A 12,415-nucleotide genomic window follows, 5' to 3' on the forward strand; every position below is an offset into this window, starting at 1 on the left:
TATATATATATATATATATATATATATTTTTTTTTTTTTTTTTTTTTTAATTCATATTGCCCGGCATCCAGTGTTGATGGGTAATGGTGCAGAAAACTTTTTCAAGGCAATCAGGGCATCTAGTGATGTCAGTAGTCGGAGGCTGAGGTGGGGTCTGAAGGTGTTGTCACACACCTTCCTAAATCACCGATTGAACGACTGAACGAGGAATAGACATTCCGCCAGTCACAGAGACCCTTGGAGAAGGCCAGCTTCTCCTGGACTGTGGCGGCAGGGAGTAAGTAGCCTCACCTGGGGGCGTTGTGCTGGGGTGGGGTGGGGTGTAGTTGGGGGGACTGGACTGGCACCTGGACACGATTTGCCCGCAGCTGGAGCTCATACAGCCGGGATTAATTTTGGTGGGTTGGTCCCAGGAATCCTATGAAAATCTGATCAAAACTCTGGACCTTCTCACCTGGAGATCCTACGCCCCCCCGCCCCACCCCCCCACACACTTTCATTACCCCTCAAGGAACCTTCTGCAGTCTAGACCTCTGACGCTCTCCTGGGTCTCTAACCTGATTACTTCCCGTGCTCAGTCCCTCCTGGGAGCCTGCAGATCGATGGGGCTGCAGATCGACGGGGAGAGAGGGAGTGGGGGACCCGGTCACTGCCTCGGCCCCGCCCACCTGGGGACGGCTTGGGCTTGGGCTAACTGGCCCAGGGACCCGCCTCCGCGGCGAGGTCAGCCCAGCTACCGCCACCGCTGTCCGGTGCAGAACAGCTGATCGCGTCGCCACCGAGGGTCGGTCTCCCTGCGCTCCCTGGGGGTCGCTGCTCCCGTCATGAAGATGCACTTCTGCATCCCCGTGTCCCAGCAGCGGTCGGACTCGCTGGGAGGCCGCTACGTGGTGCGCCTGGGGCCGGGGTCGGGCTGAGTGGCTAGGGAGAGGGTGACCCTGCTCACCTGCTCCCTTAGCTAATTCGGGCCGGGGTCTGTGTGTTTGTAGCTGTACTCCGTGTACCTGGACGGATTCCTCTTCTGCAAGGTGCGCTACAGCCAGCTACACCGTTGGAACGAACAGGTGAGCCGCTCAGAAGCAAGTAGTGACCCCCCACCGGAGACAGGTGGAGGAAAGTGTTGCCCAAAGAGCTCTAGTTGAGCTCTAGTTGTGTGACTAAGATTTTAGACTTTGGGGGCTTCGGGTTCCTAATCCCTAAAACAGGTAAGGATTAAATGTGAATTGCTTGGCATACAGCTTCATGATTACATGTTATGGCTCCTAGTCACCTACAGATATGAGATGAGGAACAGGGCACACGTGACTTTCAGATCACCCAGCCCCTCCAGCCCCACCTGTAGGGTGCTGGATCTATGGTGGGCTTCATTTCAGTGCCTACTGTTCTCCAGGGCAGGGTCCCCTTTCAAAATGAGCAAATTAAATCAAGACAAAAGTGTAGTCTAAGGAATCTAGAACATGAGCAATCTCCTTTCTCTCTAGAGATTTTAAGTTTACCTCCTTTTAAAAAATGTGTGTCTGTTTTTTGTTTTCAAATGACCATAATCATAAATTTCAAATCCTAGTAACTGAGGAACCCAGAAAACATGACTTACCAACTTAGGAGGTCATTTCTCACTGCAGTTTCTTACCCTGGTGTGCCTACTATTTTCTCTGGGTGGTAGGTGGATTTATTAGTTTGCTCTAATGGATTTTATTGGTTTTATGAGGAGGTGTAAGTCTTCCAAATGGTTAGAGAAGTAAGTGGAATCTGGGAAATAAAGTTCAAATTCTCCTTCTGTTCTTCTCCACAAATAGTTGTTTCTTTTCTTTTTCTAAAAGAGTTTAGATTTTAAAGAACACATACCTCATGTTAAAAAGAGGATAAAGAAGACAGAAGGCAATAGCTATTAACATTGGAAGGGGGACTTTTCGTACAGGTTCACTAGGAACTATTTCATACTATTCACTAGGAACCCAGAGAATGGGTTCCTAGTGAACAGTGATGCCATATTTCATTTAACCATTTTCTGATGGTGGACAGCTAAGTTTTCCTACTATTGGAAAGGTGTAAAAAAACCATCAAATACAAATCCATAGACCAGCAAAAGGAAGTCTAATAGACAAAAGAGAAGTGGGGGATGAGAAGGGAAAGGGACAGGGAAAAGGAACAGATTTCCATGCATGTCTAAGTTTATCAGGATGAACCCAATTACTATGTATATCCATAAAGATCTAATAACAAAAAGAAAAAGAAAGGGTTACTATGGCAAGTCTTCTCGTTCATATGTTGTAGTGAATTGGAAAAGTCCATTTTCAAGGTATGATTAAATATCTCTGGACTTAACAAGAAAAACATTGCAATGTGTTTACTAGCAATAATTTGAGTGTATTACCAGTGCCGGGAACCCAGAGGACCTTCAGGAATGATTGGTAAATGTCTGCATAAAGAAGCTGTGCATTCAGAATTCTGAAAGATGAGAAGTTGCTTTTGACCAATACACATTTAGGGAGCTGCAGGTGGGCAGATGAAGATCTCGAAGGAAGAGAAAGGAGAGATGTTTCAGACATTTGGTAGCAGAAGTCAGGGTATCTCTCCTGCCTCCATGGCTCTTCCTGGAATATGAGAGGGGAATGAGGAAGTGGCCAACATGAGTGCAAAGCAGGAGGCAGCGGGGAGAATGTGGGACCCTCTGCTTCCAGGCTGCTCATCTCTCCTCTGACCTTCAGTTTTCTCACCAGAAATAATAAGCAAGCACTTACATATGGATGCCAACCTCTTAGGGTGCTTGTGACAGTGAGGGGCCAGGATTTGATGTTTAGAACATACTCTGACCCTTACCTTTTGTGGTTTCTTTTCTTCTTCCTCCTCCTCTTCTTTCTTTTTTTTTTTCCTCATTCTTCTTTTTCTTCCCCTTCTCCTTCTTTTTTTCCATGTTGAGGATTGAATCCAGGGACACTTTACCACTTTGACCACTGAGCTACATCTCCAGCCCTTCTTATATTTTATTTTGACGTAGGGTCTCATTAAGTTGTCAAGGTTGTCCTCAAACCCAGGATCCTCCTGCCTCAGCCTCCTGAGTCACTGGGATTATAGGTTATGCCACTGCACTCAGCCACATAACATGATTTCTTATTAAACTTGACAAAAATAAATTATCAGTAAGACAATTGAGTCCTAACCCAACTTGCTTTTACTATATTTTGGAATAACATAATGATATTACCCAATTGTACGTGTTTAGAGTGATGACTTTCAGTAAATGTACATGGTCAATACCACCATAATCAAGACAAAGAACAGTTTTATCACTCTGAAAGTCCCCTTGAACTAGACATGGTGGCCAGGCAACTTGGGAGGCTGAGGCAGGAAGATGGCAAGTTCCAGCAACTTAGCTAGAATTTGTCTCAAAATAAAAAAATAAAAAAGGCTGGTGATGTAGTTCAGTGGTAGAGCAGGCCTGGGTTCAATCCCTAGTAGTGCAGTAACTGTGAGATGCAGTGACTCCTGTAATCCTAGAGGAAGAAAGGAAGGATGGAAGGAAGGAAGGATGGAAGGAAGGAAGGAAGGAAGGAAGGAAGGAAGGAAGTCTCCTTGTCTTCTTTGCCCTTGATTCCCTCCATTCAATCCTGGCCCCCAGGCCACAGGACCTACTTTCTGTCATCAGAGTTGCTGCCCAGGATTTTGCTGGAGCTGCCCAGCAACCCCACCAGGGCATCGACATCGTCACTCCCATTTAATAGATAAAGAATGGAGTGGGGTGGCCAGATTTAACACAGAGAAATATAGGATCCCCAATTAAATTTTAATTTTAGGTAAATAATCAATTTTTAAAATATAAGATGTCCTATGTACTCTTTGGGACATACTTAACTGGGCATCCTGTATTATGCTGATCACCAGAGTGTGACATTGAAAGGTTGGGTAAGCTTTTCCAGCCATTTCTCTGTTGGTTTTTATTTTCCTGGTCTGTGGAGGATATGAAACTTCCAAATTCTTAATCTGATTTAATACAAAACACTGTAAAAAAGGGAAATGGTAGAAAAGTCTTGTGTGTGTGTATGTGTGTGGGGAGGGGCCAGGTATAGGTGTTTGTGGTAAGAATAAGATTATTACTAGCATATTTATTAAGAAATACTGGGTCTGAGGATGTGGCTCAAGCAGTAACACGCTTGCTTGGTATGCGCGGGGCGCTGGGTTCAATCCTCAGCACCACATAAAATAAAATAAAGATGTTGTATCCACTGAAAATTGAAAAATAAATATTTTACAAAAAAAAAAGAGAAATACAAAGTTCCTATTGTACGCTGTGTAGTTAAATTAAACGACTACTATGACCTTAGCATATGTAACTTTTGGCTATAAGAATTGGATTTATAGCTGGGCACAGTGGTGCACACCTGTAATCCCAGTAGCTCAGGAGGCTGAGGTAGGAGGATGGTGAGTTCAAAGCCAGCCTCAGCAATAGTGAGGCACTAAGCAACTCAGTGAGACCCTGTCTCTAAAAAAAAAATACAAAATAGGGCTGGGGATGTGGCTCAGTGGTCAAGTGCCCCCAAGATCAATCCCCAGCACGCCCCCCAAATAATTTAACTTGTATTTTGTATGTTAGATACTTCTGAGATTGAGGAGGTACACCTGCCTAGATGCAGTGACTTCTGGTCCATCCCCCTAATACTCCAGGGTATGCATAAGACTGGACCTGGGAAAGAAAGGAAGTCAGCTGTGACTCGTTTTCTCTGATGTCATCCCCTGAGTCCCATCCCTCAGTGAGGCTCCCCAGAGGACTGGCAGCATGTCCCTGTACTGCTGACCACTGCTCACATCTCTTTGCTGTTTGAACTGGCTGAGCCACCTTTTCTCTGGGTCTTTTGATAAATAAACCAGTTTGATTCAGACCTCTGCCTTGCCGGCACTACTCTTCCCAAAAACAGCCATAAAATCTATGATGGCAACATGTAATCAGCTCATTTTGGCCCAGTGTCGTGGAAGTGATGCTGGGCTCTACGAACTGGGTGCTTGCCTCTTGCAATCAGGCAGCATCAGACGTGGCAATGGGGACAAGTCAGGAAAGCTTGCAGAGGATACTTTAGCAGGAGGGGAGGGCTGTGCAAACCTCTCACACTGCTTCTTTGCCCCTCCCTGCCAGGTGCAGATCTTACCTGGCTCCTTTCTCCCACTGACCTAACATGATCTCCTCATTTCTCTACTCGAATCTCTGGTTCCTAACAGGCCGGCCCCATCATCACCCCTGCCTTACTTATTTCCCCTGCTTGGAGTACTCTTTAATTTCCAGTCCACCTGTCAGGAACCAGTCCTTTCTCAAGTCCCACCTCTCCCAGGAAGTCCCCCTTGATTGCATGAGATGCCTTTCTCTGACTCTTCTCCCACATCGAGTTTAGATGCCCCAACCAATATCGCTTTGAGCTGTGCCCTTTTCTGGTGAGTCTGGGACTTGGAGATGCGAGATGAATGAGTCAACATTAAAAACAGAGACTGTAGAAAACTCTGTGTTTATATCTCTAATTCCACTTGCTCCAGGTTCTCACCCCTCTGGAGTTGATATGGGCGTTGTGTGAGCGCAGGGAAGGAGGTGACACTTTCAGCGGGTCAGAATGGTCCCACTTATGTTATAAAGTAGAACTGCACAATGGGGAAGTTCAGTGTAAGAGGTTCTGAGATTTGAAAAAATTCTGTACAGGGTCCTCCAGGGAAAAAAAAAAATAACTGAAACTAACAAAAAATGCCTCATAGTAAGAGCTGTGTTTTCCTTTTGATCTTTTTGAACATTTTTTTTTTGACAGAGGAATTGAGCCAAACTCTTATACCAGCTAATTCTTAGTATGCAAGAGGTTTCCATAGCTAGACTATGTGCTATCTGAAACCCATCGAGAAGGTTCTGTGGCAATAGAGTTGAGCCGTGGCATTGACTTCCTGCAGGATTAACTACTGTTTGCTGTATGTTTAACCTCTTACCATATTAGAGAAGGGAGGCAAAAGGTTTCTTGAGAAGTCAGGTCAGGTTGAAAATCTTCTGGGTTGCTTTTTGCTCTGTACTAGGTATTAAAACCTAATCCTTGCTAACTTCCCCACAGCCCTTGGCCTCAGACAGGGGCTCCCCCTGATGCCCTCCTGCAGAGGCAAACCTTGGGCAGCCCTGTTGTCTCAAGGTTGCTCGGCTGAGAACCAATTTGGCAGCATCTGTGACATTGATGAACACATGCCAAAAAAGACAATTGCCTTTTAAAGATCATTTAATCAGTTAATCAAGAAATAATTGCACGCAAAGAAGACAGGTCTCTGCTTTGCTGAGTGGAATTAGCAGAGATGGGGTGCATAAATCCCTGGATTGTTTAAGCAGCTCTGCCTGGCATGGAGCTCCAGCTGGGGTGCCTTTTGACAGTCTCTGGCAGGGCTGAATATTTCCTTGAGTTTCAAAGAAACACAATGGTTGCAACAATGTTTTGTGCTAGAGTTACATGAAAGGTGGCAAACTCCAGGGCTCCAGGGGACAGGCAAGCAATTTAAAGGAGGTGAGAAGCAGAGCATGGAACTGCTTGTCTCTTATCAGTTAGTTGGGATTGCATAAGAGAGTGAATCCATGGATTCTAGATCTTCTGGTTTTTCAAGAGAAGCAAGTACGTCAAGTATTTTTAAAATGGAAACCTCACTTTTGGGGAACAGTCTTAGTTTACAGAAAAGATAGTACAGAGAGTTCCCATGTACTCCACATTATTCAGACTTTCTTCGTTTTTGCCTACTGTCCTATTTCTAATCCAGGACCCCAGCCAGGACTCTATATTCAGTTATTTTGTCTCCTTAAGCTCCTTGGACTATGACAGTTTCTCAGACTTTCCTTGCTTTTTAACAATATGACAGTTTTGAAAAGTACTGGTCACATATTTTATGAGATGCCCCTCTATTGGAATCTTATGTTTTTCACAGAATGAGAATAAGGTTATAAGTTTTGGAAGGGATGAAGACCTCAGAGGTAAAGCACCTTTCTTTTCTTTTCTAATACATGACAGTAGAATGTATTTTGACATATCATGCATAATGGAGTATAACTTCTCATTTTTGAGGTTGTACATGATGTGCAGTTATACTGGTCGCATATTCATATATGAACATAGGAAAGTAGTGTCTGATTTATTCTACAGTCTTTCTCATTCCCATTCCCCCTCCCTTCTCTTCATTCTCCTTTGTCCAATCCAGTAAACTCCCCCACCCCATTGTGAATCAGCATTAGCATATTAGAGAGAACATTGGGCCTTGGGTTTTGAAGGATTGGTTTATTTCACTAAGCATGATAGTCTCTAGTTTCATCCATTTACTAGCAAATGCCATAATTTCCTTCTTTTTATGGGTGAATAGTATTCCATTGTGTATATGTACCACATTTTCTTTATCCATTCATCTGTTGAAGGGCACCTAGGCTGGTTCCATAGTTCAGCTATTGTGAATTGAACTGGGTAAAGCACCTTTCTAAGCACATCCTGTCCTGGGTACCTACTGTCCACATGTCTTAATCACTGTTGTCATTACCCATCACCTGGTTTCTCCACTGTAATTTTCTCTCCCTTTCCTGGTGTACTCTTTGGAAGGAAGTCACTATGCAAAGCCCACACTGAGAGCAGGCTTTATGCTCCCCTCCTTGAGCAATGAGTCTCAGAAATTCTTCTGCACAGATTTGTCTGTTTTCTCCTATTTGTTCATTCAATAATTTTTATCTGTATAGAATGATGGATATTCACTTTATACTTTGGGCTCAATATCAATACTACTTTATTCTTTGGATCAAATTATCCCAACTTTGGCCCTTGGGAGCTCTTTGAGTTTGCTCCTGAGTGTCTTTGATATGCTCCCAGGGTTGATTTTGTTTTGAGTACTTCCTTACTTCCTGGGGTTACAAGATACTCGGGATCATCTTGTTTATGCCTATCTCAGTCCTGGAATCAGCCATTTTCCATGGATCCTTGGTTGCTTTTGTTGAAGACCGGCATTAGAAACCAAGGTCTAGGTGCTAGCTGTGTTCAGTGCTGCTGAAGGGTTGCTGCTTCTAGGCCCTCTCCCCTGCAGCAAGGAAGTGAATGTGTGTACAATAACCAATGCACATGGACTTACCTGTAAGTATTTCCATATGTATCCATCTGTATCTATGCTAAGCTAAAAGTGAGCCCATGACAGTTCATCTAACTCTGATATCTTATTCTTGGTCATTCTTGCCTCCTGGTCTTATCTGCGAATTCCCATAATAACAGTGAGAAACCTGACTCCCACTATCTGCTGTCATTTACTAACTTGTTGGCTGTGTATACACATAGAGCAGTATTAGAATCGTTAACTCATACTCCTGTGGGAAACAACTTTTATCAACTCAAGTGTTTATGTCCAGCTAGTTGCCATGCCATTGGGTTCTACAGACTTTACTCAATTCCAAAGTTCTTTAGGTCAGTCCTTTTCAGCCCTCATTCCTGTGGTTTTACACATTGATAATATAATTAGCTTGTTTTGGCACACCCTGTATACCATCCTGGGATTCTTCCACTTCCTAAATGATTATTAAAAATATTTGCTTTGTTAAGCTTGCGTTGTAAGGTTCAGTGGGTTTTAACAAATATATATTGTCATGTCCACAGTTATAGTATCATACAGAATAAATTTACTTCCCTAAAAAAAAAAAATCCATGTGCTGCACACACAGTCCTCTCAGTATCATCTGAGCCCCTCCATGTGATCACATTATATATGCTAATAAATTACTTTAAAAAAAGAAAAAAATCCCATGTGCTTCACCTATTCAGTACCCCTTCACCCCAAGCCCCAAGCCCCTGGTTACTGTTGTTTTTTTAATGGTTTTTGTAGTCTTGCCTTTTCCTTTTCCAGAATGCCATATAATTGAAATCATATAGTATGTAGCTTTTTCAGACTGCCTAATTTCCACTTGGCAATATGCATTTAAGAGGCATTCATGTCTTTTTGTGGTTCCATAATTCATTTCCTTTTATTGAAGAATAATATTCTATTATATGGATATTTCTCAACTTTTTAATCTATTCATTTGAAGGACATCTTTACTGCTTTCAGTTTGGAGAGCTATTAATGAAGCTGCTATAAATGTTCACATGCAAGTTTTTTATGTGGACATAGTTTTCAAATAAATACTTAGAGGTGTAATCACTGGATTATATGGAGGACTATGTTTAGCTTTGTAAAACATTGTCAAACTGTTTTCCAAAGTGGCTAAAATATTTTGCATTATCTCCAGGATATAAATTTTTAATTTTAAAATCTTAAAAATAAATATTGGTATTAAGTTAAAATTCTCTAAAAATTGATCAACCAAATGAAATGCATCAGGGAGCTATATTTTGCCCGAAGACTGACAGTCCATCTTTCAAGATGTTAGACCAACACTGTCCAATAGAACTTTCTGTGCTGTTGAAAATGATCTCTATCTGCTTTGTCCAATTCAATAACAACTTGCCATGTTTCAGGCAGCTAGGCAACACTTGAAATGTGGCTAGTATGACTGTGAAACTGAATTTGTATTCTTTATTTTATTTCAATTAAGTTTACATTTACTCACATGTGGTGAATGGCCACCATATTGGATGACATAGTTCTAGGTTATAAAGATTTTGACTTTTCCTTGAGTGAAATGGGAAGCCATAGAGGATTTGAGCAGGGCAGTGCAATGATTTGACTTACAGTTTTGAAGTATCACCTTAGATTCTGTGTTAGAATAGATTGAAGGGGATCAAATGAAGAAGCAGAGAGACCCTTTGTAAGGCTACTGCAGTAATCTAGAAAACAGATGGCAAAGCTTGGACCAGCATAATGGTATTAGGGACGACAAGAAGAAGGTAGTGGTCAGATTCTTGATGTATTTTGAAGTTAGAGTCTATGCAAGGAAAATATTTGCCAGATACACACTACTAATTGTGGCAAAAGCAATCACAATTAAATTAAAATTTGAATTTTTGCCTGTTTGCAGTTCTATTTCCCTTAGATCTGCCTTATGCTTTCTTTAAACCACAGACTACTGTAATAGTAAGTAATGGTAATTGTTTTCAGCCCTCCTACTCAAGAAATGCCATAAAACCTGACGAAGTTTTGATATTGCCTTGCCATTGAGTTGTCATTGCAAGTTTAGCACTGGAACTATTGTTTCTTAATTTTAAAATTATTTTTATGAACCTTCTATAAAAAAATTATCATTGTGGTCTTGGATCATATATAGGTAGGTGGGAGGGAAGGACCTGCTGGGTTTCTATTAGGATTATATGTCAGCTCTATAGGAATTCTGTAACCAGCACTATCCAATAGAAATATATGCACCATGTATGTAATTTAAAACTTTCTGGTAACTACATCAAAAAGAGTAAAAGAAACAGGTGGAATTAATTTAGACTATGGATTTAATTTAATACATCCATGGTATTATCAGTTTAAATGTGTAGTCAATATGAAAAGTTATCAGTGAGCCACTGGGTATGGTGGTGCATGCCTATAATCCCAGTGGCTCAGGAGGCTGAGGCAGGAGGATTGTGAGTTTGAGGTCAGCCTCAAGAGCTTAGAAAAGTCCTAAGCAACTCAGTGAGACCCTGTCTGTAAGTAAAACATAAAAAAAGGCTGGAGATGTGGCTCAGTGGTTAAGCGCCCCTGGGTTCAATACCCAGTACCAAAAAAAAAAAAAAAAAAAAAAAAGTGATCAATGAAATATTTAACATTCTTTTTTCTTCAAACTAAGTTTTTGAAATCTGAAGTGTGTTTTACCCTTATAGTACTTGAGTTTAGACTAGACACATTTCAAGTGTTCATAGCTACCATTATTAGTAGCTTTTTACATTAGCACAACTCTAAGCATACCTGTCAAGTTCAGATATGATTCAGATGGGGTTAGGAGTAACTGTAATCACAAAAATACATAATTATTATAAAATGAATTAAGAAAATTTTGTCTCATATAGAGTTGTTGGCAGTCTTACAAACAAATAGAAAATCAAAATATACCCCAACTCTATCAAAATTAGACTGGAGTTGACATTGTGTGACGTTAACATTGTGTGACGTATGTAAAATAGCATCTTAAGAGCTTATGCTGAAATGTATTCACCTTTTTAAAAAATATTTATTTTTTAGTTGTAGTTGGACACAATACCTTTGTTTTATTTATTTACTTTTATGTGGTGTTGAGGATTGAACCCAGGGCCTCACACGCGCTAGGCGAGCGTTCTACTGCTGAGCCACAACCCCAGCCCACTGTATTCACCTTTAAAAAAATAAAATCATTCTATTTTCCTCCTTTTGGCCACCAAGAAGGGTAAATTTTAAATAAAATACTGGGCTTTGCTCTAAGGGGAGGCTTTAGTATCCTCCCACCCTACATTCCCTGGCACTGGGAATTCAACCTAGGGGTGCTTATATTTGAGCTGTAGTTTCACCCTATATATTTTTTATTTTGAGACAGAATCTCACTAAGTTGCTGAGACTGGCCTCAAACTTGAGATCTTCCTGCCTCAACTCTCCCCACTCCAAGTAGCTGGAGTTACAGTTGTGCACCACCACACCCCACTGAGGCTTCAGTATCTCATCAGCCTTGAATTCGAGTCTCACTTGTCTTAACTGTGTTTTCTGAATCTTTCAGCTGAGGCGGGTCTTTGGAAATTGCCTACCACCTTTTCCACCAAAGTACTATCTGGCAATGACCCCATCTATGGCTGAGGAGAGGAGGGACCAGCTGGAACGATATTTGCAAAATGGTATGTATTTGGGATTCTATTACAGATTTGAGAAATAAGTTGCATAATACAAAATTCATCCATTTAAAGTCTGTGATTCTGGGGGTTTAACATATTAATATAATTGGGAAACCATCACCAGAATCTACTTTCAAAATGTTGCTGTGTACCCGCAAAAGAAACCTTGTGCCTATTAGCAGTCACCCCTATTTTAGCCTTCTTCCACCAGCCCTGGCAATCAATATTCTAATTTGGATTTCTAGAGATTTGCTTATTCTGGTCATTATATATATATTTTATATATATATGGAATCATATGATATGTGTTCTTTGTATTGAGTTTTAAAAATTCTTTATGTTCAAATTCACCCTTGGGGGCCATATGTTGACTTTGTAGAAATCAAACAAATGTGACCTGGATTAGGATGGAACAAGGGGTGAGCTGAACCGTGCACAGGAAAGATATAGGGAGGTATCAGAGGTGTTTATTAACAACAGTGCCAGAGATTGCACTTCCACTTTGGAAGAGGCTGTGTGAAGGCACAAGGATGCTCAGAGACCTGAGCTGGCCGCTGTGAGGTCGACAGTACCACGGTGTTGCCTGGTGCCTGGGTCCTGCAAATACTGTGCCTGCAAGACTGTGATTGACAAGACGAAGCTCTTATACAAAAGAGGGAGTTCAGTGTATAGAG

The 12,415-nt window shown here is 41.6% G+C and overlaps 1 protein-coding gene across 1 annotated transcript in view; it reads left to right on the forward strand.

Moving 5' to 3' along the window:
* Positions 1-726: 726 nt before the first annotated feature.
* Positions 727-12,415, forward strand: part of Snx31 (sorting nexin 31) — a 58,777-nt gene continuing 47,088 nt past the window's right edge. Inside the window, exons 1-3 of the mRNA XM_005316295.4 lie at positions 727-890; positions 990-1,064; positions 11,630-11,744. Coding sequence (XP_005316352.2) covers positions 825-890; positions 990-1,064; positions 11,630-11,744 — 256 coding nt within the window. The 5' untranslated portion in view covers positions 727-824. The remainder of the gene's footprint in view (positions 891-989; positions 1,065-11,629; positions 11,745-12,415) is intronic.

The sequence above is a fragment of the Ictidomys tridecemlineatus genome, chromosome 7 (genome assembly GCF_052094955.1).
Source record: "Ictidomys tridecemlineatus isolate mIctTri1 chromosome 7, mIctTri1.hap1, whole genome shotgun sequence".
In the NCBI taxonomy this organism is placed as follows: Eukaryota; Metazoa; Chordata; class Mammalia; order Rodentia; family Sciuridae; genus Ictidomys; species Ictidomys tridecemlineatus.